At 43.7% G+C, this 24,871-nt stretch overlaps 1 protein-coding gene across 2 annotated transcripts in view; it reads left to right on the top strand.

Moving 5' to 3' along the window:
• The first annotated feature begins 3,904 nt into the window (after positions 1-3,904).
• Positions 3,905-24,871, top strand: part of GFPT2 (glutamine-fructose-6-phosphate transaminase 2) — a 33,877-nt gene continuing 12,910 nt past the window's right edge. The window contains exons 1-4 of one of the 2 annotated variants that reach the window (XM_045028931.1): positions 3,905-3,971; positions 20,957-21,064; positions 21,787-21,885; positions 22,817-22,942. In XM_045028931.1, coding sequence (XP_044884866.1) covers positions 3,905-3,971; positions 20,957-21,064; positions 21,787-21,885; positions 22,817-22,942 — 400 coding nt within the window. Of the gene's footprint in view, positions 3,972-10,669; positions 10,743-20,956; positions 21,065-21,786; positions 21,886-22,816; positions 22,943-24,871 lie in introns of those variants that run through there. The other variant, XM_045028932.1, reaches the window with a different exon arrangement.

The raw sequence follows: 24,871 nt of genomic DNA, 5'->3' as shown, positions 1-24,871 counted from the left end.
CTGAATGAGCTGATAAAAGAACAAGATCACAAGCTGTTGTAGGGGAAACAAAACTTAAAGAAATGGCAGCAGATGGTATAGTTGAGCATATCTAATGCCAAACCTTAAGAACAATCCAAGTAAATATTTGACAGAGGCAGAATCTGATAGTGGTTCAGACTAGATTTAGGTGGGAGCATGAGAACAAGGACTCTGACTGAAATGTGTATTCTAGAGGATTGTTACAATTAGTACCAGCAGACAGATTTTTCTTCCACTGAAACGACCATATTAAAACACCTGAGATAGGCTTACACTGCTGTAGGTAACCTCCTGTTATGATTGGTAAAGGCGTGATCCAAATCACATTAAACTCAATGGAAAGACACCCATTGACTTCAGTGGGCTCTGGATCAGGCCCTAATTTCCAGCTGTCTGTTTTGTTATCCAGGGCAAGTTGGACGAAGGGTCCCTTAGTGAGAAAGAGAATCCTTCTACACTTAAATTAGATCGACCTACCGACCTACCTACTTTCCTCAGGACTGTGAAATATAGTTAGGTCGACCTAACCCACGGTGCTAGGCTGACAGAAGAATTCTTCCCTTGAGATAGCTACCACCTCTTGGAGTGGTGGATTACAGTAACTCCTCACTTAACATAGTAGTTATGTTCCTGAAAAATGCAACTTTAAGTGAAACGATGTTAAACAAACCATAGTTGCTTTTAGCCTTGAAGCACAAGGTTTATTATCCCTTCAAAAATGTGTTGTTATAATTCTGGATATTCTTGATAACCATATAAATGTCCAATTCCTCTTTGAATCTTGCTAAGTTCTTCGCCTCAGTGACATCCTGTAGCAATGAGTTCCACAGTCTAATTACATGGTGTGTGAAAAAGTGTTTCCTTTCATCAGCTTTGAATTGTCCACTTTCTGTAATCTCATTGAAAGTCCCCATGCTTTTATGTTATGAGACGGCGATCTACCTTCTTTAGACCACTGTATATACATTTAACATGTCCCTTCTTCTTTAACTCTTTTCTAAGGGGAACAATACCAATCTTTTCAATCTCTCTTCATATGAGAATCTTTTCAGACCTTGATCATTCCTGTCACTCTTCTCTGAACCTCCTCTTAAGTCTGCATAATTTTGAGATGCAGGTGACCCCAGTACTGCACATAGTATCCAGATGAGGCTACACCATTAATGTATATATGGGTATTAAAGGCATTATCAGTAATTCAAAACAGATATTCTTGAAAGTCGTCTATTTCCTAGAAGTCAGAATATTTTGAGGTCTTAGATGAGGATTTGATCTGAGTAAGTGGAAGTGCAGAATGTGCACACACTCATGTGTGTTTGAGGGCTTGATTACTTTACAGATGTTTAAATGCTGAAGGGGGGCAGGAGACTGTGCATCCAGGGAGCAGCCCAATTCAGAAGACAGCAGAATCAGGGAAACACCGAAGAAGATGATGGTATTTCTCTCATTTTCACAATTAATTGGCATTTAGATGAATACTACAATTAGATCTTATCATGCACATACCAGACATGCTCACATGCCGTCGGAACATATTCAACCCTATCTTTCTGTACAGTAAGACCAGTAAAAATGTTAAGGCACATGGCACCAGCGCATCGAATCAATACGTTTTCTTATTCTCTCTCTCCTCATGTTTCTGTATGTTTTCCCCTTCATGCTGTGACACCTGTGCTGAAAGTTGATAGGAACATAGGACTTTCCATACCAGTGCAGGCTTCAGAGGAAAGTGCAAGAAACCGGGAAGTGAAATAACTTGCCCATAAGGTACGCTGCTTCCTAACACCCCTCAAAGACTGGCTGATTGGACACTTAGGATCTGTCTATCCTGCAATTAAAAACCCCTGGCTGGCCTATGCCAGCTGACTCGGATTCAGGGGGCTAAGGCTAAGGGGCTGTTTAAATGCGGTGTAGACATTTGGGCTTGGTCTGGAGCCCAGACTCTAGGACCCTGGGAGGTGGGCTGGTCCCAAAACTCAGACGGCAGCTCAAGCCTGACCATCTACACCGCAATTAAACAGCCTCTTAGCCTGAGCCCTGTGAGCCCAAATCAGCTGGCACGGGCCAAGTGTAGGTTTTTAACTGCCCTTAGTGCCAGTCAGTATAAGCAGTCTGTCCAGTAACATCTTCATGTATCTAATATTCCTGTGACAGCTTTCAGGTACTGGCTGAGTTGAGTTCTCTGATCACCTGTGGCTTTTTGGTGGTATGTGTAGATGAGGTATTTCATTTCCAGTCTCTTTTTTACAAAAGTCATAGCACAGTAGCTACAATGTAGAATGTACCAGCTTCAAGGACTCCTGCTCTGTTCTGAGTCTGATTTTCTTTAAATTTGGAACATATCACTTAGGCATCATGGATGTCTGCCTTGAATGTAGAAGGGGAGATAATGGAGCCATGATATTTGCATATATAATATGGAACAAGTTGCAACTTGATATTGAAGGTCACTAGAAATTTATGAGCAATAATTAAAAGAAAAACCCATAGATGTAGCTTTTGTGAGTCCAGAGTTTTGCTCCAAAGAATGCTGTGTGTGTGTTCTGGAGAACCTCAGTTTTGATTTATAAAACTGGACATTTCTTGCCAGAGAGCTGTCTATAAACAAAACAAGCAGCAGCCAACACCAGAACTATGTTTTCTAGCCTCAAATGTGTTAATTTCAAAGTCCAGTTTAAAAACATTCAGACACTCATGTGGATAAAGCAAACTGGTGAAAGAATGGCATGGAACTAGAATGGAATGATACCAAAATAACAGGTGAGATTCACTGCCGGGCTGTGCTAGAAAAGTAGGCTGCAGTGATACACAAGCTGCACTTCACTTTGCCTAGCAGCCTGGAGGGAACCAGCCAGTGCAGCCCAGATGTGCTGGTTTGGCACATTTCCCAGGTGACCTCTGCCAGAAAGGCTGCTAGGGAACCTTGGAAGGAGTTTCAAGATGCCCTTCCATGCACAAGTCAGAGGTGATGCTGTGACCTGTCCCCGGTGTGAATGTCTGCTTGGGTGCAGCTACTTTCCTTGTATGAATTAAGCCAGATATCTTTATACATATCCAACAATTAATTTGTCCTAGCAATTCTTTCTCTGCTGATAAAATCCTCTAGGCCTGTGAAACTAAACTGTCTAGGAGAGAGTGTGAGTGTGTGTGTGCACATGTGTGTGTGCGCGCATGCGCATTTCGCTCAGATTGGCATCTTCCCTCCAGTAAGTATGATGGGCTGGTGGCTCTGCTGACTGAAACAGGAGCTACAATTAACAATGGCCAGGAATCTCAGTCTCAGGTTTGCCTCCCTCTCCGTTCTATCACTGGGGGGTTGTGTTCCCAGATATGATTCAGGATAAAGGTACAACAAGATTTATTAATGGGGTGGCAAGGACTCCCCAGGTAACAAGGTGAGATGGATAATAAAACAAGGCAGTCTGTATCAATAGGGATGTATACATGAGGATCAAAATGACAATGACAGTATCATCTCTGGCAGCTTGATTTGATGGTGTCTTCTCCTCTTCCAGGGCCGGCTCCAGACCCCAGCGCGCCAAGCGTGCGCTTGGGGCGGCGTCCCACGGGAGGGCAGCAGGCGGCTCCGGCGGACCTCCCGCAGGCACGCTTGCGGAAGGTGCGCTGGTCCCGCGGCGCCGGTGGACTTCCTGCAGACGTGCCTGCGGAGGGTCCGCTGGTCCCGCGGCTCCGGTGGAGCATCCGCAGGCGTGCCTGCGGGAGGTCCACTGGAGTCGTGGGACCAGCGGACCCTCCACAGGCACGTCTGCGAGAGGTCCACCGGCGCCACGGGACCGGCTACCGGCAGAGCGCCCCCCACGGCGTGCTGCCCTGCTTGGGGCGGTGGAAATCCTAGAGCCGCCCCCTGTCCTCTTCAGGATGGATGCAGTGCGACAGGATGGCCAGATTCCTCAGATACAGACAGGACCTCCAGATGAACATCTTCTCGGGTAAGATGGAAGTATTCAGGTAATTAAATCCCTCTCCCTCCCTTTACTTGCGTCGTCGTGCATGGGGCAAGTGATCACTATAAGAGATGGATTAGGTGCGTGTAGGTAAGTATATTCCCTGCTTAAGATGACCCTTGTGGGGTGAATGGCCTACCCTACTAACCCTCAGCCACTTGCTCTGTCTCAAACAGACAGCAACAAGAGTCTGCCACTCAGGCGGGCAGTGCCGACCTAATCTGAGCACCGCCCTTACGTAGACATAGGGTTGGTAGGCAGTTTAGCGAATGACAGTAACCATCTTTTCCCACCTAAACACACAAAGGCGCCAAATTCAGAGCAAGAAGGGGACAAGAATGGCTTACAAAATGGATGCCTAGTTGTCCTTTGGAGAATCCAAGGGTATGTCTATACTACCCGCCAGATCAGCGGATAGTGTTCGATGTATCGGGGATCGATTTATCACGTCTCGTCTAGATGCAATAAATTGATCCCCAAATTGACGCCTGTACTCCACCTCAGCAGGAGGAGTAAGCGGAGTTGATGGGGGAGCAGCGGCAGTCAACTCACTGCCGTGAGGACGGCCAAGTAAGCTACGTGAATACGTCAGACAGCCCTGGGGACTTGATTTATCTCCAGAACGTACATAGCACGAGGAGCAGATATACAAATATCCATGTTGCTGTGTCAACACACCTCAAACCTAACTGGGAAGGACCACATAGAGATCTGAGAAAAGTAAAAGATATTCTACCAAGTTCCACTCAATCTTCCCAAAGGTTTCACCCATTGTATTCTTTTTTCTGCTCTTCCCCACTAACTTGTTTTCAGCTGCTATTACTATTAGAAACACAATGTATTACCTTATGCTGCTCCATAGAAATTAGATCCAAAGGGTAAATGCTTTCAGTGAGAGCTTAAAAATCTTAGTGTTTGAAAAAATACTAAAAATCAAATGTATAGGTTAGCAAATTGGTTCCCCCACCACCATTATAGCAGAGTGCATGGAATTCTCATTATGAAACTTCTGTTACAAAGCGGCCATTGATTAAAAGTCTAGTTACTGTATTCTTGTTCCCAGACAACTATCGGTTATGAAAACAGACTTAATACTATGCACTTTTTCATAACGCACACAGTCTTTAGTTTTTCAAAAACAGCTGTTTAATGAAGGGGTGATGAATGCTGGCTAACTTTTCCTTGTAAATTATTATTGGTTCTGAAATTAAAGCTATAAAGTGGCATTATGTATCATTATATACATATTATCCCCTAAAACAAGTCCCAGGGAAGTACTATTTAACGCATGCATTACTGGCCCTAGAGAAACACCTGTCACAAACATGCTTTTCCTTCTTTGAACTTGTTGGCCCAGTACATCCAGAACCTGAGAAAAGTTGTACTGTTAAGAGTTCTAAGTTAGCTGCTAATTTTCTGCAGAACTCCAACATGGTGCTAGGGGAAAATGTTGAGGCCAGTCTGAGCTGCTTCCTCAGGCATGGCTTGCAATGAAGTCAATGGGAATCATGCTTGAGTTAGGAATTCAGAATGTGGCCTTCCTTCTTACCCTTATAGCAGCAGGGAGCAAGTCCCAGGGAACATATTACTTACACTGGTTTTGCATCAGCATAACTTCATTGACCTCACTGGAGTGACTTCTGATTTACACCTGCTGTAAGTGAAATTGGAATCAGACCCGTAGGCCAACTAGCTCAAAAGTGTAACCTTTGATTTTGGGTGCATCTGTTTTTGAAGGCTTAAGCGGGAGACACCTGAGGGTTGGTTTTTCCTCAGATGAGCTGAGTACCCACATTCATTTGTATATATTTGTCAGTGCCACTGGTCTCAAAGCCAAACCCACAAAGTGAGAGCCTCTCCTGCTTCGTTCCCATGCTGCAAGGCCAAACAGGGAAACTACAGCTGATAGCCAGCAAACAGTTATACCCGGTTTGACTTAGGTCAGCTGACTAGCAGCAGACTTCTGATTGGTCACCTCTTGGCATAAAGCTTCCTGTTCCCCTTGCTTAGAAATTCATTAGTTGTTTGGACCCCCTACTGACCAGATCAGGTTCCTACTGCGTTGCTCTAGCTCTGGTTATTGACTCCAGCTTGACCCTTGGTGTGACTCTGAGTCTGATTTGACTCTTGGGTTGGCTTCTGACTCTGGCTATGCTGATCTAAATGCTACTTTAGGCTCTAACTGTAAGGTCAGACTGCCTACATATGGGCTCTGACAATATTAATATATACTAGAAAGAATTAACACCCTTAGGCTTTTGGTAGGAGGAATGAGTTGAAGAATAGGGGATAGAGGCAGGCTATGAGTCAAGCCCAGGCTAAATAATATGGTACATAAATCTATGATGTTTGCATTTTGAGGTAAAAGATGCTTTCTTTGAGTTCTTCCTAATTTTCCCCACTATTTCTACCCTCTTTTCCCATCTGTCCTTCCTTTCTTCACGTATATTGTTCTATAGTGGCAGAGATCCCACTAAAGCCAAGGGGAGTGGAGCATGATGATTGAGGATGCTTCATGCCCTTTAAATCTGGCAGTGATATTTAGCTGAATTGTTGTTAAATCAGGAAATACAGAAATTATGCCACATATGAGGACAAATCTGGTTACGGAATGTGAATTCTTGGAAACGTGTAAATAATTTATGGGGATAAATGACTAACAGTCTAAAATCTGTAATTAAGAGAGTTTTATTACTTCATAACCCAGCTAAAATCATAGGAGTATTTGAGTTGGAAGGGACTCCTGTTTAGTAATCTAATCCACCCTTGTATCAGAGAAAGCGCACTTTCATTAACCCTAAGTGGTCCCAGATAAGTGTGTCAAGGCTAGCCTTGTGTATCACCAGTGAAAGTGACTATAAAACCACCCTTAGCAGTTTATTCTGTTACCTAACCACTCCTCTTAAATGTTTTCTAATATTTAGCCTAAATTTTCCCTTCTGCAGTTTACACCCATTAGTACTTGGTCTGCCCATGTTAACTAAGGGGAATGTTTTGTCCCTGTCCTCTCTAGAACACCCTTCCTTGTATTTACAGACAGTTGTTCATAGAGACATACAAGTAGGATGACTGGATGTCCCAATTTTATAGGGACAGTCCCAATATTTGTGGCTTTGTCTTATATAGATGCCTGTACTACTTGCTATTTGGTCACCCTAAATACAAGTCTCCTTTGGAGTTTGATCTGCATAATAACCAGGTATGTGCGTCTATCTGAATCTCTTCAATCTGAAAAATTGAGTCAGAAATCTTGGTTTTCTCAAAATGCTTCTGCTGCTTTCCTGGTCAGACCATAAATACTCCAAGAACAGCTTTTTTCATGGTATCCAGGCACTTCTGGTCCTAGCTTGAACCAAGGACTACAAGGACCTGAAGCAATGAAATAAGCAAACTTTCTTGACTCTGAGTTCTAGTTCAAATTTGGTTTCAGTCTGATGGTTGGCAACAGTTATTCTGTCCAAACCTATTCACTATTGTGTCTACTTTAGACCTGGTGTAAGTTTCAGGGGCATTGAACTCGTTTAACTCTGGTCTGAATTTGGCCCTGGGTCTCTTCTTGGTTGTCTTTTCTTTTCCTTTTAGACTAAAAATGCCTCATAAGCCTAAACTGACACAAGGGCCTCCTTAGGTTTTTCTTCCAGATGGTGGGAGACCCTGGCCACACCAAGTTGTTTGCTCTGGGTGATTCATGGACAGGCCTCAGTTTTACTTCTTGCAAGGGGGCCCTGTCCTTTGCAGGCCTTCTTAAGTCCCTTCTGCTGGGGAATCAAAAGGAAAGATAAATGCCCCAGCACACCCAAGCGTAACTTCTTGCTGGGGTCCCTCAAAGCGGATAAAGGCCAACAGTACAGCATCTGTGCAGTGGTTTTTGAGATGTCCCTCTGGCTGGGCTGCTGAATCACACTCAGTCTGTGAGGCTTACCCTGGGCGTTCACTGCACTCCCCGAATGGTCTGGGTGGAGATCTGATGGGCCTTTCTCCCTGTGGCATCAGCAATTGCTTCAGCAGTTTCCTGCTTGGGGTGAGCTCTCCCCTGACTGCAGTTTCCTCCTTTTCAAAGGCCTCCTCCCTACCATACATGATTAACAAGGCCAGCAGGATTGGGTCTAGCCCCCCCCCCCCCTTGCCCCAGTGCTTCTCTGGCACCTTCCTTGTCAACATGGGGGCTATACACAACCCCCTTAGCACTTTTGTTCTGTACAGTACTTTGGAATTCCCCAAACTTTTCTTTTTTTAAAAGGTGATATCCAGAACAGCACCCTGAATTGCTATACCTGGCTTGTTGAGTTCAAGGTACATTAAACTAGTTGTCATCTAGCTCAGGTTTGGACTATTCATAGATTTTAAGACCAGAAGGGACCATTATGATCATCTAGTCTGACCTCATTAAAATCTGTATAGCCAAACCAAGCAGGCCCAACTGTAGGTTCAACTAGTACATTCTCTATACAGTCTTCCAAGTTAGTAATGAAATTTCCAAATGGTATTAGACACAGGGCAGACTGACAGAATCTCACTCAACACCTCTTCCCAACATGATGCTTAACCATTAATTACTCTACTTCCATTTTTTAATGCCCCGTGCATCTAGTTTATAACAGTTCCAGCTCATTTTCATTTCTCTAATTTCCTCTTGGGAATGTCAAATGGAGTCATATTGACTACCATGCTAAAGTGAAATACTTTGTTCATCCCACTTTTCTTATCCTCTAAGCTTGTCACCTATCAAAGTAAGTTAGTTTGGCACAACCAGATTTTTTTTGACAAACTTGTGTTGCCTGTTCATGGTACTCAGAGATGGAAAAGATCTACCATCAACATTATCACTATTTATATTACAATATGGCCTAACGACTCCAACTGCGATCATGGCCCCATTAGGCAGCGTGGGAGGGGGAAATAGGCACAGAGAGGTGACGTTGCCCAAGGTCATGCAGCAGGTCAGTAACAATTAGGATTTAAACCCAGGTTGCCTGATTGACTATTCAATGGACCATTCTGCCTCAGAAAAAAACCATCTCTTTATTTTCCCCAACTATCACATATTTACTTATTGCATTTCTCTGAGCATGGACAATGAAGATAGACTGTTTTACTTCCTGATTCTCATGGATCAGCTCAAGGATCAGCTATATGCTCCATAAACTGTGTTTCTTTTCTTTCTTTTAATTCCATGACTGTTTAAAATTGTTTTCAAAGCCTAAATTTTGTCCTCAAACTGGCAGTGTTCCCCTTTAGTGAGACTTTGCAAAGCTGTTTGCGTGTGTTTGACATTTTTAAACTCTGGAAATAATTTCCAACTTTTTTTTTTAAATCAACATCACTATCCACACTGCAGTTGAAATTGAGAGCATTTGAGGCACTTATTCCTCGTACCTAAACTTAACATTTAAAAAGTGCAATCATGCTTTACAAAAATAAACACTGGAAAATTAATACTTAGTGTTGAACTAGAGTATAATAAGAGATGCCTAATCCTTACCAAAAATCCCTAAAATATTCCTGATCCTAAATTTTAGGCCTGGTAAGTGGTTGTTTTGGACTTTTACTATTGAAAATGTTGGGGGAGGGGGTTAATTTAAAAAAACCAACTCCCTTGTGTTCCTGTTAGTATTCTGCTAGACAGCAGAAATATATGTTGACTGACAGAGCGTGATCTTCTTCCTCTGTATTAAGAATTTTGCTCACTTGGATATCCTTATGAGAGATGTTTGTGATGTCCCAGGGACACAGCAATCGTCTAATCATTCTCCAAAATACCTCAGTACCTTACCACTATATAAAGCAGGGCACTTAGCGCAAAACTGAGTAGTCACAGTTCTGTTCTCCTCCTACAGACAAGGCTTCTTAAGATAAGAGATCAAAAGTTTCGTAAAAGCCAGTTAATGCTGGTGTGCCTATCCCATTGCCAGTCAAGCTACTCCAGATTTGTACTGTGAAATGACGTACTGGCTAAGGACATGATCTGCCACAAAAACAACCGCCATCGTTTTAGTGCAGTGGCTCTCAGAGGCAGGTCTCTGGACCTCTTTCTTTTTCTGCAAAAAGAACAGGAGTCCTTGTGGCACCTTAGAGATTAACAAATTTATTTGAGCATAAGCTTTCGTGGGCTACAGCTCACTTCATCGGATGCTGTAGCCCATGAAAGCTTATGCGCAAATGCATGTGTTAGTCTCCAACGTGCCACAAGTACTCCTGTTCTTTTTGCGGATACAGACTAACACGGCTGCTACTCTGAAACTTTTCTTTCTCTGGTGGGCCACAAATCCCCCAAAAGAGAGTACCATACAGTACTGGTTGAGAGAAGGAAAATAACGGCGAGTCTGAGCCCTGGTTCATAATTTCTTTCTTGAGAAGTGATCTGCAGGGGACCACTCATTGAATGAACTATTACATTAACTATTTTGCTGCCCTGGGGAAGCTCTCCTCAAGCTCGCTGTTCTGCAGAGAGCCACGTGCCCTTGCTACAATGTACCCATTTTAAATACCCCCCCCCCAGGGGCTTGGGGGGGTGTGTGTCTATGTGCGCTGGTCTGTGGCCGTAGGTCTCGTGCAACGTGCCCCTCTCTCCACGCGGGGAGTGCCCAGCCCACTCGCAGCGCAAGCACTGCCCCCCGCCCCCCAGCCCGCGGGGGAGGGGGACCGCCCCCAGCCAATGAGCGGGGCGGGAGCCGGCCCGGCGGCGCTATAAGAGCCGGGGCCGCGGCTCCGGCCGGACTCGCCTCCCCGGGTTACGCTGCGACGGGACCATGTGCGGTGAGTGACGGGCTCGCCTGCCCCCCCCCCCCTCCGGCCTCTCCCCTCCCCCGCCTGGCGTGGGGACCCCCCCCCGCCTTTCCTCAAAAGCCAGAAAACACGCGGGGGGGGGCGTCTCCTTCCATCCTGCCAAGGGCCCTGGCGGCTGCAGGCGCCCCCTCTCCAGGCCCCCACGAGGGGGGAGCCCCTGAAACGGGGGGGGGCGGGGGCCCCTCCTTTCCAGCCCGCACCCCTGCAAGGCGACCAGCGGCTGCTTTCCTCTGCCCCAGGCATCCGCCTGTTCGCAGCCAGCCTGGCACCGCCCCTTCGCCCGCCCGCGGGTGGCAGCAGTTCCCACGGGATCGCCCCACGGAGCGTCTTGCTTTCATGGAGGAGGCGGGGGGGCCCCCGCGAATGGGAGTGAGGACAAAGCCTGTCTGTAACCCTGTTACAAACTGCGTGTGTGTGTGTGTGTGTGTGTGTGGGGGGGGGATTACATCCTCTCCTGGGAGACAGCAGGGGCGCAACTCTCCCCTGAAGTGACTCTGGTGTTAATTTGCAGGGTGGTTGTGTTGGGCCCAGAGACCAGGTGGGTGAGGGAATGTGTGTTATCCGCCCAGCTCCTGTTGGTGGAAGAGACGAGCTCTGGAGCTCCGCAGAACCGAGGAGGCGCTCGACAGCTCGTCTCTTTCACCAACAGAAGCTGGTCTGATAAGATATTTCCTCACCCACCTTGTCTCTTTGATGTTGAATAGCGTTAAAGTTAGCCAGAACCCCTGCTGCTGCAGTGGGAACGGGAGTTCGAGCTAGTTTAAAAATACCGAAAATCCAGGCTTGATCCCCAACTGTTCTTTCTGGGCTGCTTTATTTTGCAGAATTCTGGTCGTGATGCATCTGTGTTGTGGGGATGGTAAACCATAGATCTGGGAGGGCGTGACTGGTTTTAAACCAGGGGCCGGCAAACTTTTTGGCCTGAGGGCTGCCTCGCGTTTTGGAAATTGTATGGAGGGCTGGTTAGGGGAGGGGGTTGTGACCCTGCCCCCACCTATCTGCCCCCCCCAGACCCTTGCCCTCCCATCGAACCCCTCCTCTCATTCCTGACACCCCCCCCCCCACACCTGCCCCATGCAGACACCCCTTCTCCCTGTCTCCTGACTGCCTCCTGTTGCCCCATCCAACCCCCTGTTCAACCCCCCATTTTCCCCCCCATAGCTATCCACATCCCTGCCCCCTGCTCATCATCCTGAACTCCCCTGCCCTCTATACACCCCCTCCCCGCTCTGTGCCCCCTTATCAAGGAGGCTGCAGAGGAGGGGGGACAGCAGGGGAGGGGCCAGGGTGTGCCCCATGGCCATTCACTTAGGGGCTGGGTAGGATGGTCCTGGGGGCTGGATGTGGCTCGTGGGCTGTAGTTTGCCCACCCCTGCTTTAAACCATTTGTTCTTGTCATAGGTAATGCCTCCCTCCCTCACTTCCCATCCTTAACTCCCTTTCTGACCTAATCAGATCTTTCTGTTTTCCTCCTCCAAACTCCATCTTGCTGGCTTGCCCCCAAACATCTTTCATCACAACAGGTGTGAGGTGGTACACTTCAGTGGGTCTTTGTTTTTGGGTTACTGGGTGGCTCCACTATTAATCTTTGCTCTAGATCAGGGGTTGTCAGCCTTTGGCCCGCAAACTCTGGGGGGTCAGACTGTGTCTAAGATTTCTAAAGGGGTCTTAACCTCCATTTGAAATTTTTTTAGGGGTCCACCAATGAAGAGTTGAAAACCACTGCTCTAGGTCCAAATAGCTACATTTTAAAATATTGATTTCAATTCACACACTACTAAGTGTCCAGTGCTCACTTTGATTAGAAATATTTGCACTGTAAAATTTTTTTTCAATTCACCTAATAAGTACTGTAGTGCAATCTATCATGAAAGTTGAATTTAGAAATGTAGAATTATGTAAACAACCCTGCATTCAAAAATAAAACAATGTAAAACTTTAGAGCATATGAGACCACTTAGTTCTACTTAAGCCAATTGCTCAGACAAACAAATTTGGTTACAATTTGCAGGATTAATGCTGCCCACTTGTTTGCCTGTTATCACTTTCCGGTGATATTGTATTTGCATGGCACTGTTGTAGCAGGCATTGCAAGATATTTATGTGCCAGATGTCCCTTCATGTCTTATCCACCATTCCAGAGGACATGCATCCATGGTGATGAGTTATGCTTGGTAACAACCCAAAGTGAGGTGGACTGACATGTTGATTTTCATTATTGGAGTCAAATGCCACCAGCAGAAGGTTTTTCTTTTTTCATGGGTTGGCTTCTATAGTTTGCACATCAGGGTGTTGCGCTTTTAAGACTTCTGAAAGCATGTGCCACACCTTGTCCCTCTCGAATTTTGGAAGGCACTTCAGATTCTTAAACCTTGGGTCAAGTGCTGGAGCTATTAGAAATCTCACATTGGTACCTTCTTTGCGTTTTGTCAAATCTGTGAAAGTGGTCTTAAAACAAACGTGCTGGGTGATCATCTGAAATTGCTATAACATGAAATGCAGGTAAAACAGAACATGACATACAATTCTCCCACAAGGAGTTCAAATTTAACTAACACTTTAAAGGGCATCATCAGCATGGAAGCATGTCTTCTGGAATGGCTGCCAAAGCATGAAAGGGCACATGAAATGTTTAGCATATCTGGCACGTAAATACCTTGCAATGCTGTCTACAAAAGTGCCATGTGAATGCCTATTCTCATTTTCAGGTGACATTGTAAGTAAGCAGGCAGCAGTATCTCCCATAAATGTAAACAAATTTGTTTGTCTAAGTGATTGACTGAACAAGAAGTAGGACTGAGTGAACTTGTAGGCTTGGAAGTATGTGTTTTCTTTGAGTGCAGTTATGTAACACGTAGATTTTTTTTTTTAAGTTACACTTTCACAATTTCACTACAGTACTTGTAAGAGATGAATTAAATATTTTGTTTAGTTTTTGCAGTGCAAATATTGTAATAAAAATATAAAGTGAGCAGTGTAAACTTTGTATTCTGTGTTTTAATAGAAATAAATGAAAATGTAGAAAAACATCCAAAAATATTTAATTAATTTAAATTGGTATTTTATATACAGTGTGATAATCACAATTAGAGTTAATCACGTGAGTTAACTGATTGACAGCCTGTGTTAGAATTCTAGTGATAAGGCAGTTTGTAGTATTCATATGACTCAGTTCTTCCATCAGCCTAGGTGCCACTTCTGTGAGAGGTAGATAACTACATCAACAGAAAAACTTCTTCCATCAATGTAAGAAGTGTCAACTCCACAGAGCTACTGTGCTGTTGTAGCCATGTCTGTTACAAGTTAACACACCTTTGCTTTCCTACTGAAGGCAAGGCTTTTAAGATGATAGCCAACCCAGCAGAGACCATTGATTAGACCAGCTTTGAATGTGACTAGATTCTGTGATGCTTCAAACAGTGACAGCAGCCTGCCTACACTAGGGCTCTCAATGCTGCTAAGGCAGTGCAGTTTAGCAACAGAGGGATATTTTTTTGGAAATTTTTTTAGATTGAGGCCCCACAAAACTTGAGAGGAATTTGGTAAAGGTAAGGAGCCTCTTTGGGAGACAAGGAAAAGTGTGCTATTTACCTGTACTTTTTTGAAACTTTAAAAAGATTCTTGGTGAGAGATTTGGGCTGAAGTTGAGTTTTACTGAGTCTCCCTTACTTTTATGCTCTGAATCAGAAACCAATGCTTTGTATTTTTGAAGTGTCCAAAGAGATGTTCAAGCTTCTACTTACTTTTAAGTGGCTTTCATCAAAACAAACTTAAAAGCTCTTGTGATGGTGCAGGGCTCACCCCTGCAGCACCTCCTGCTGGTTGTCTCCAGGAATTAGCTTTCCAGCTGTTGGAGCACCCTCTGCAGGCCAGTGTCCCACTGCCACTGGCCCCCATATCCCTCCCAGGACCCTAGTGCCCCCACAGTCTGGGGAACCCCCACCCAATATCCCCACTTTGCCTCAGTCTTGGCTACTGCCCAGTCTCCACCTAGCTCCTGTTCACTAGGGCAGACTGCAGTATAAGCCACTCATCACAGGCAAAGGGGTTTGGACCTGCAGCCCAGTACTTAATAGGTCTTACCAGGCCTGCAGCCTGGGGCCTTCCTGGGCCAGAGCTCCCTTAGCCTTTCCCCAGCCCAGCCCTGCTCCACTCCAGATACCTGGTTAACCTCCCTGCAACCAGGCTGTTTTCTCTCTGTGTTCAGAGAGAGACTGTCAAGTGTCTGCCTCCCAGCCTCTTATATAGGGCCAGCTGAGGCCTGATTGGGGTGTGGCCCAGCTGCTGCGGCTTTCCCCACTTAGCCCATCTTTTAGAGCTGCAGTCCTTGCCAGGGCTGCTTTTACCACTGCAGCCCTCCAGGCAGGAGTGCGGGACCACCCTGCTACAGCTACCTTAATTAAAACAAACAAAACAAAGCAGCCTAGGTGAGAGACGACCCTAGGTAAACAGTCATGTCAGTTAGAAACATTCAGCTGAGAGACTGGAAACGACTTAATCCCAAAGTATGCAGGCGTTATTGATTGAGGAAATAAGGGAATTAATCCTGCTAAAGCAGTTTAGTAAAACTTCTAATTTAGGGGTGGGGTAACTAACTCAGTAGGAAATGGCAAGGCGAGGGACCAGTCACATATAGTGAGAGTGATATGATTTAATTGGCACCTTATAGACTAACAAACGTTTTGCAGCATGAGCTTTATATATGCAAGCAAGAAGCAAGCTAGAGATAAGGTTAGTTCAATCAGGGAGGATGAGGCCCTGTTCTAGCAATTGAATCTAGCAGTTCAATCCTCCCTGATTGAACTAACCTTGTTATCTCTAGCTTGCTTCTTGCTTGCATATATATACCTGCCCCTGGAAATTTCCACTACTTGCATCCGACGAAGTGGGTATTCACCCACGAAAGCTCATGCTCCAAAACGTCTGTTGGTCTATAAGGTGCCACAGGATTCTTTGCTGCTTTTACAGAACCAGACTAACACGGCTACCCCTCTGATACATGATTTAATTGCACTCAACCTTCTGCTATCACCAGCATTTGGGCACCAGATGTCTTCAGTGATGTAAAAATTAAAAAATGTTATAATGGAACTTCAATCCCAAAATGCCACTGGGGGTGGGGAATGGACAGGGAATCCTTGTTCTGGATGTGAGGTATCTGTAAAATGGCCAGGATAACATGTATGACCCCATTAACATTAACTGTCACATATCCCTTAACACATACATGGCATGTTGAAGCTGTTCTGTGAAACCTGGACATTTTCAATGTTCTCTCTACAGTCAGCAGATATTTTAATATTTTTTAAAAGTATTAATAGTCCCTTTTTAAGGTTTATTCTCTCCTCCAATGATTTAAATCTGGAAATATCAACTGTGGTACCTTGTCTAATCTCTGATTTGTGTGTGTGTTTAGGTGGCACATATAGGCCAAAGGTTTGCAACGTGGTCTCCTAAAATTTAAGTACATAAATTTATCTACATAGAAACCTAAGCACCCTTTTCAGGTGACTAATTTGGAAAATTTTGGCCAGAGTTAGTGTTTGTGTAAATGGAAATGTTGTTGCATGAAAATAGTGTAGTAAGAGTAGTAGTAGGCATCTGTCAGTCTCAAGAGACCATGGGTAGGTGCCCCTGAGAGGTAAGGAATTTACTCAGTTGGTTTTTATGGCAGCTGTGAACGTGGTTGAAGAGCAGAGGTGAAAGTAAGTCGGTACGCCCCGGTACGGCGTACCAGCAAGAGCCGGTGTGCCGTACTGGGACGGCTGGAGCCCCAAGCCCTTTTAATTGCTGCCAGAACCCTGCTGCTGGAGCCCTGGGGTAGTGGCAGCAGGGCTCTAGGGGTTATTTAAAGGGCCGGGGCTCCCGCTGCCTCTACTGCCCTGGGCCCTTTAAATAGCCACTGGAGCCCCTCTGCTGCTACCCCAGGGCTCCGGGGGCTATTTAAAGGTCCGGGGCTCCCGCTGCTTCTACGGCCCTGGCCCTTTAAACTGCTGCCAGAGCCCTGCCGCTGCTGCTACCCAGGGCTCTGGCAGGCTCAGGCGGCTGTTTAAAGGACCCCAGGGCGGTAGAGGCAGGGGAGCCCTGGGCCCTTTAAATAGCCCCCGGAGCCCTGCTGCTGGAACCCTGGGGTAGCAGCGGCAGCCGAGGGTTCCGGCTTCGGTTTAAAGGGCCCGGGGCGGTAGCAGCAGCCAAGCACTGGGCCCTTTAAACTGCTGCCAGAGCCCCTGGATGCCGCTACTATCCCGAGAAGGAGGGCACTTACCGGTACAGGGCGGGCCAGGGCTGGCTCTGATCCCTCCACCCGAGGCCCCGCCCCTTCTGGGGGCCAGAGCCGGCCCCAAGCCAGCCCCGTACTGGTAAGTCCTTATTTCTACTTTTACCCCTGCTGAAGAGACCCACTTGAGAGAGCGAATCTCTGCTGCATCTGTCACATTTAAACGTTATGTTTCGACCCTATGAAGATGCAGTGTAAAAAGTGTTGACTCTATTTTAAGCAGATGATTTGGCTATTTAAATATAAAATAATAAGCTCTAGTCCATCTAAAAATGAACTTCACTTTCTTTTCTCAGAGCTAAGTTTTTGGCAACAACACACTCGCTCCAACTATTGAACAGACTTTAGTCTCTTTGGGGGGGAAAGTGCCTTTACTTTTGGTCAAATTCAAAGCATAGGCTGCCCCCATCTTGGTGAAGGCTTGCAGTTACATAGAAAACCCTCAGAATCCTTTTTCTAACCCATGACATGCAGTCTGTCAGGGAAAGTCAGAATTGCAGACTTTTGATGGGGGTTTAAGTAGAGCAAGATTAACTCTGCTCTTACTTAAACTTCTGAGTGGTATTTTGGTGTTTTGTTTGTCTATTCCAGTGCAAAATTGCTTCTGTACAATCAGCTACAAGTAACTTGATCAAATCAGATAATTACAGTCATTACTACAGTTTATAACTGGCTTCATCTTCTGTGTGATGCAGTTACAACATGGTATTGAGGTCAAAGGAACAATACTCTAGTAAAAGACAAAAGAATGACTTTGAACATTAACAGTTGGCTATAAATTATCTAATTCTATCTTGTACCTCCGATTTATATTCAAGGACTACATTTCATTTTTTAAGTTGTGCTAGTGAGGTGAGACCATCACTTTCAATGGCTTTACTTGATTATTTTGGTATAATACTTAAGCTAAAATGTTTTAGCTTTTTCATTACAAGTTCTGTTGGAAACTGCATCTACCTAACGCTTTTTAATGGTATTCAGAGATATCGGTTTCACAGGTCTCCTTTATATCGAGTAAAAATATTTGTCAAACCTGTAATGTAGCTTCCAGTGGATGCTAGCTTTTCAGAAAACACTATACTAAAATGCTGATTATTTCTAATTGCATGTTGCTCAACTCCTCTTTAAATCCAGCCAAAAGGATGATCTGTTCAGGGAAGAAAGTACACAAGGAGTGAATAAATTATGAAACACAAGGAAATACTGTAGAGGTTTGGTTTTGAGAATGAATTATTTCCCTGTACCCAAAGAATTTGTAATATATTCCTTGGCAACCCAGGTGCAGCTATCACTTTCAGTGTAATGGCCTCTAGTGGCTTCTGAACCTCCTAGTTGACATATGTAGAAATATAGCTGAGTTCCCGAGAAACAAGGAGCCTTTAACAATTACAGCACACTGGTAGCATTGTAAAGGCAGTCCCAAAGGAAGCTTTTCCTGGAGCGCTGCGTAGTCACAAAGACGCCACACTGAACACACAAGCCTGAGGTGTCTTTAAATATGTTGTGAAATCTGGCATAGAAAGCACGGTTGGATTTGAAAAGGGAAGCATGTAGCAATGTTTTGGAATGATATTAAGAAATTTGTATTTAAAAATTCTGCTCTTGAGGCTGATGGCATGCATCAAACAACTGGAAAAGGGTGTCTGAAAAAGCTGTCCAAAAATCCTCAGTTTAAGGAGGCTTTATATGTAATAAACTGTAGACATTACTGCCAAGAAATCCATTTAAGAATAACACTTGCGAGGTGTTTAGATGCCTTTTTTTAAAATTTAACTGTCAATATTCTCTGCACATTCTGCCACCTGGATATTAATATGATGGGCATATTAGAAATGCCCAGGCTAAATAGATGTATGCAGTGCTGTTGTTGCTGTGTTGGTCTCAGGATATTCAAGAGAAGATGGGTGAGGTAATATCTTTTATTGGACCAACTTATGTTGGTGTGAGAGAGACTAAATAGAGGGATTTCTCTTCTGTCGCACAGAACGGTTCTTCTGAGGATATGCTATTCTGGATCAGTCTAATGAGCGCAATAGTTTATATGAGACTAAAAAGCTATCAGGCTAATTATATCTGTGGTAGAAACTCTTTGAAGTTACTGGATTTACACTAACAATGAATTTGTCCCTAGATGTTCAGCTATAATATTTTCACTAAAACTTCCTTGCTTTTGGAGGACCACTGGGATATGTAAATTATGTTGTTGAGTTCTTAATACCTTTAATTGATGGAGTGAAGGTATTGAATCTTTAACAAATGCTTCTTGTATTCAGAATGTTAATTAGTCATTGCAGCTCTGTATTTAAGAGACTGTTAAACTTGAAAGTATTGTTTTTATTAATAGCTCAACTTTCACTCCTTTAGCTTTGTGATGTCAGTTTTACTAGTTCTCTAGTCTGGATATGGTTTTCTGGAGTAGTCAGGAGCTAATTTATAATGTTAATAAAGGCATATTTTTAACAGCAAAATCTTCCAGGCTACCATTATAACAGTGGTCACAAGAATACATTTTTTGTCTTTTGCTTGCAGGTCACCTTAAAACAAACAACCCCCACCCCCCCTCACACACACACCAAAAACTGACTGACTATAGTTGCATCCCCTAAAGTGATCAGCAGTTATCCTTCAGTCTCATTAGGAACATTCTGCTATTACTCTGCTGCACTTACTCTTCTACACCCCAGCCTTCAGAAAATGACCTGACGCATCAAGAATTCCTTCCTGTCTTAGTGATGTCCCATTCCCCTCTTCTTTCCCTTCCATTCAAGAAAAGAGATTCCAGCTTTTGCACTCTCTTCTCATTCTGTCTTTCTGTTTATGGGAGCAGAGAGTTTGCTCTCTGCACAAGATGACCTCATCAACTATAAGGTCAAAAGGGACTATCATGATCATCTAGTCTGACTTCCACACATCGCAGGCCACAGCACCTCACCCATCCACTCCTGTAATAGACCCATAATCTCTGGCTGAGTTACTGATGTCCTCCAATAGTGATTTAAAGACTTCAAGTTACAGAAAATCCAACATTGACTCTAGTTTAAAGCAGCAAGTGACCTATGCTGCATAGCTGCAGAGGAAGGTGAAAATTCCCCAAGGTCTCCGCCAATCTGATCTGGGGAAAATTTTCTTCCTGACCCCAAATAGATGCTCAGGGTCTTACTGATCACCATATCTCATCAAGACCTACCAGCCAGACATCTAGGAAAGAATTCACTGTAGTAACTCAGAGCCCTGAAGCATGTGGGATGACAAATGGGGCTAATGACTCTTCATAGAGTCGAGGATGGCAAGCAGGTTACGTTGAAGTAGCACAGAAGGAGAACTTTGGGGGTATCTCCTTTGTCCCCTCACTTTCTTTTGTCCTTCCTTTTTGATGTCTTTTTTTCTTTCCTTTGTATTTTGCTAAAATGACTGTTGTAGACCATATAAACTAGGAACTTTTCAAAAATAGATGACTGCTCAAAGTACCTATCCTATTTAATAAGCATTTTGGGCCCTGACTTTGATTACCAATGTCACCTTTCGTTCAATCATCATGAAGAGTTGGGAAGACTCTCTTTTCAGCTCAGTGTTCACTGCTGTTCCTAATTGGATATGTCTGTGAGGCGAATGAAAGGCTAAGCATTGCTTAGAACTGGTGCACTTGCTTAACGAACGTGAACACTGTATTTGGTTTGCAGCATTTAAAATGATTGGATAAATTTCTCTTCCCATTTTAAAGCCCACTGGGAATGACCGTACCAAATATAGGAGACTTTATTGGGAAATGTGGGTGGTTTTTTTTTGTTTTTTTGGTAATATTAATATTTTGAATTCCATAAAGGATTTAAAATCAATTTCTGAAGGGATCTAAACTAAATATTTGCTCTTTCTGTTCTGTCTCCCTTCCTCTCTCCTTGCTTTACAGGAATCTTTGCTTATCTGAACTACAGAGTACCTCGGACCCGGAAGGAGATATTTGAGACTCTGATAAAAGGGCTACAGAGATTAGAATACAGAGGCTATGACTCTGCAGGTATCTGAATTTGCTTGTTGTACAAATGAGCAGTTGTAAACAGGATTATGCTAACTGCTTATCTTTAAACTTAAGATAATATGGCTAATGCTTCTAATCAAAATTTAGCATCTAGATTTGCACAGTATTCTCTCAACCTAATTTTATACCATCGCCAGGAGAGGATCAAAATTTATCTTGACTATTAATCTGATCTTCAACTTTCCTTAGGACTTCAAGGGCTGAAAACTTGATTTAATCAGGTGTTCATCTATAATTGAAGTGTACATCATGTAATCAAAGCAAACAGGATAAGGGAGCATTGTTTACACACTATAGGGTTGGGTTGGGGAGGGTGGTATGTGTCTTGTTGAAGTGTGTATGGGGGAAATCAAGGAGGCTTATTTATGTAGTTTTAATTTTAACTTGTTAATGTCACTAGGCAAAATCTATCTGGGGGTCCTTACTTAGGCAAAACTCCTGTTGACTTCAGTGGGAATTTTGCCTGAATTGGGGATACAGGACTTGCCCTAATCTACAGGAGTCCAGTAATAGACTTCAAGAGTTTCTCTTTGGAGGCTAATTTTGAACTAGAGCCATGCCTTTGCATGTGCATGTCAGTCTCAATCTCAGGTTGGACATTTCTTATAGACTCTTAGACTTTAAGGCTAGAAGGGAACATCATGATCATCTAGTTAAATGCATTTCTTAAGTAGCTGACACTTATGTCTTCTGAATTCTAGGTGTTGCCATTGATGGAAATAATAACGAAGATAAAGAAAGGTACATCAGACTAATCAAGAAAAGAGGAAAAGTGAAGGCACTAGATGAGGAATTATACAGTAAGTTTAAGAATCCTTATGTTGGCTTTGTACGTATTGCTGGTATGATATCACCTTAGACATCACTCGTGTAAAAACACTACTGCTGATTGCTGTGTTTGTATAACAGGCATTAGATTGGAGTGAGTGGTCTGTGATCAGCGACACTTGCTGTCACAAAGTAAATCAATCTTCATGCTCCAAGTGTAAAGCAGTAGTCGTCTTGTTAAAGTAAAGCTGCTGGAGGAGGCCTCAATCCACTCTTCATTTTTGAGTGGCTAACATGCTCCTTGAAATATGAGCTTCCTCTTGCAAGCAATCATATACTTAATGTACATTCTGCAGCAGGAATGGCAGAACGTGGACTGTTGTACAACAGAAGCGCTTATTAGCACTAAAGCAACTGGTTGTCTTCACAGCATCAGTTTATATAACACTTCAGTAACCCATATGCCTCCTGGGTGTGGTGTTCTGTCCCATCTAGAGGCATGGAGACCACTTAGAGAGAGAGAGATAGGTAAGGCTGTAGAGCAGACTCATTTTAACAGGCAGTTGGCTTTTAGCTCATGCACTAAGCTCCAGAGGTCCCCGGTTCAATCCTGCCCGCTGACAACTGGGTTCTGTCGGTGCTCCACTTCTAGCTATGAAAAGCAGAAGTCACATTTCAATATGTCTGAACTGTATCTAGTAATGTGAACTTTTTGGCTTAGTTAATAACTGTTAGGATTGGTTGAAAATGGTTCAACATTAGCAAATAAAGGTTTTTTCACAATAACTTGAACAATCCAAAGTTTAGTGTCATGAAAGTAAATACTTAAGGTTTTTTTGCCATTTTCTAACTGCTTTTTAAGCTCTGAAATCTAAAAATGTTGGGGGACCAAATTCTGTTCTTGCATTTGTGTGATTACGATTCAATTTAAACCTGTTAGTGACCTGATTTCCCTCTCTATAGAACAAGATGGCATGGACTTAAAGGCAGATTTTGAAACACATTTTGGAATTGCTCACACTCGCTGGGCAACCCATGGCGTGCCCAATGCAGTGAATAGTCACCCTCAGAGATCGGATAAAAGGAATGGTAGGTATTCTCTGTACCAATGTGCCCCAAATTTCCTGGTGCCCTACACAGCTGCGTACTTTGCGTATGGGCTCAGGGACAGAAAGGAGGGAGCTTGCGGGAAGCTGTTGCTTCCTGGCTGATCTGCTTAAAAGGGCAATGTACTTGAAGTGGGATCAGTGTACTTAAAGGGGTAATGCATGTCTCTCTCTCATCTATGCACCCCCCCCAGCACTTTGGAAAGTCAGCAGCTGTGCATGTGCTATCAGGAGGAGGGAGTGGTGCACTCCAGCTCTAGTGTGGGCTCCTCATCATGTTCAGTTTTTGCAGGGAAGTGTTTGCAGCTACTGTCCTGCATCTGTTGTATTTCCTCCCTCCTGCCTCCGTCCATGCTGTCTTGTAGAATGTGAGGCTATATTCTCAGCCAAGTGCTAGTTCATCATTTAGCAGCAAGGCATTCCCTGGGAAATATTCCACCTCTTACTCCACCACTCCAACCAAGCTACACAATCATTCATTGTTGTTGTTGTACCGTATTAAACTGTTTGTTTAAAATTGTTTAAAACGTATATTGTATATGTAGATAATGTCTTTTGTCTGGCAAAAAAAAATTCCCTGGAACCTAACTCTTCCCCCTCCCCCCCCATTTCCATTAATTCTTATGGAGAAATTGGATTCACTTAACATCGTTTCTCATAAAGTCACATTTTTCAGGAACATAACTACAATGTTAAGTGAGGAGTTACTGTACAGTGGATTACTGTAAAACTGACATATATGTGTAAATTTCAAATAGGCTGAACTCCGTTGAAATTTCTGTTTGAGAAAGTAACGAACGATTTTGTGGATTTTTCTGAACTTGGCAAAGCAGTAATTGCTCAGATAAAACATCCCTGCTTCTAAGAGTCTTAAGTGAAATTTGTGTCATGCTTGAGAAACACAAATGCAACAGAATCACTAGGGGTATAAATTGTTCTAACGGTAAATATTTGTGTGTATCAAAATTTCATACAACTAGCCATCTACTCAGACATAGTAATATAGAAATACATCTTATTGGGTCAAAGTCATCCTCGGTGTAACTACATTTCAAAGGGATTAGATTGTGGATGAATTTAGCCTGTTGAGGGCTGTAAAATGCTTAGAAATAACTTTTGTAATGTAGCTTGAGCAATCTATTAACTATACTTTCAGAGATCATTTCTATAGTTTGTAACTAGAGAAGTGTAGCCGAAAGTGTCTGAATCCTGATTGGCTAGAAAAATTCTAAGGGCAGATCTATACTTAAAATGCTCCACCAGCAGAGCTGCACCACTCTAGCGCTTCATTGGAGATGCTACTACACCAGTAGGGGAGCAGCTTCCCTTTGCATAGTTAGTCCACCTTTGCAAGAAGTGGTAGCTGTGTTGATGGGAGAAGCCCTTCATCCACATAGTGCTGTCTACACCATCAGTATAACTGTCGCTCAGTGAAAAATCCACACCCCTGAGCAATGCAGTGATGTCGATCTAAGTTTATAGTGTAGACCCGGCCTAAGTAACTTACATTAGAAGCAGCTAGTACTCCAGGAAAAAAATCATCTCTTTGCTGATATGAGAATACTAGAATAGTTTAGCTGGTACTAAACAGATTCTTGTGTGGCACCAAAAATTTTGATCAGCCCAAACTGAATATTCTCCTGATTATGAATTTTTTATTGTTGTACATGAGTCTGCAGAAAGAGAGGTGGAAATTGTTCCTGTCTTGGCCTACTGGATTTAAAAATAGCCTACTGGATTTTTCTGGACTTGGGATCAGATTTTCAAAAGAGCTCAACACCCATTTAGGCACCTAAAAATGGGAGGAGAATTGTTTGAAGTGGGTGGAGTGGGCATCTTAAGTACACATCATAGATGTAGCAATTTAAATGGTACCAGGAGCACCTACATGGAGTGGCCTGACATCCTAACA

This window comes from Mauremys mutica, chromosome 8 (assembly GCF_020497125.1).
Source record: "Mauremys mutica isolate MM-2020 ecotype Southern chromosome 8, ASM2049712v1, whole genome shotgun sequence".
Lineage (NCBI taxonomy): Eukaryota > Metazoa > Chordata > Testudines > Geoemydidae > Mauremys > Mauremys mutica.
The sequence above is the reverse complement of the archived record's forward strand: the minus strand, read 5'-3'. Positions and strand labels throughout refer to the sequence as shown.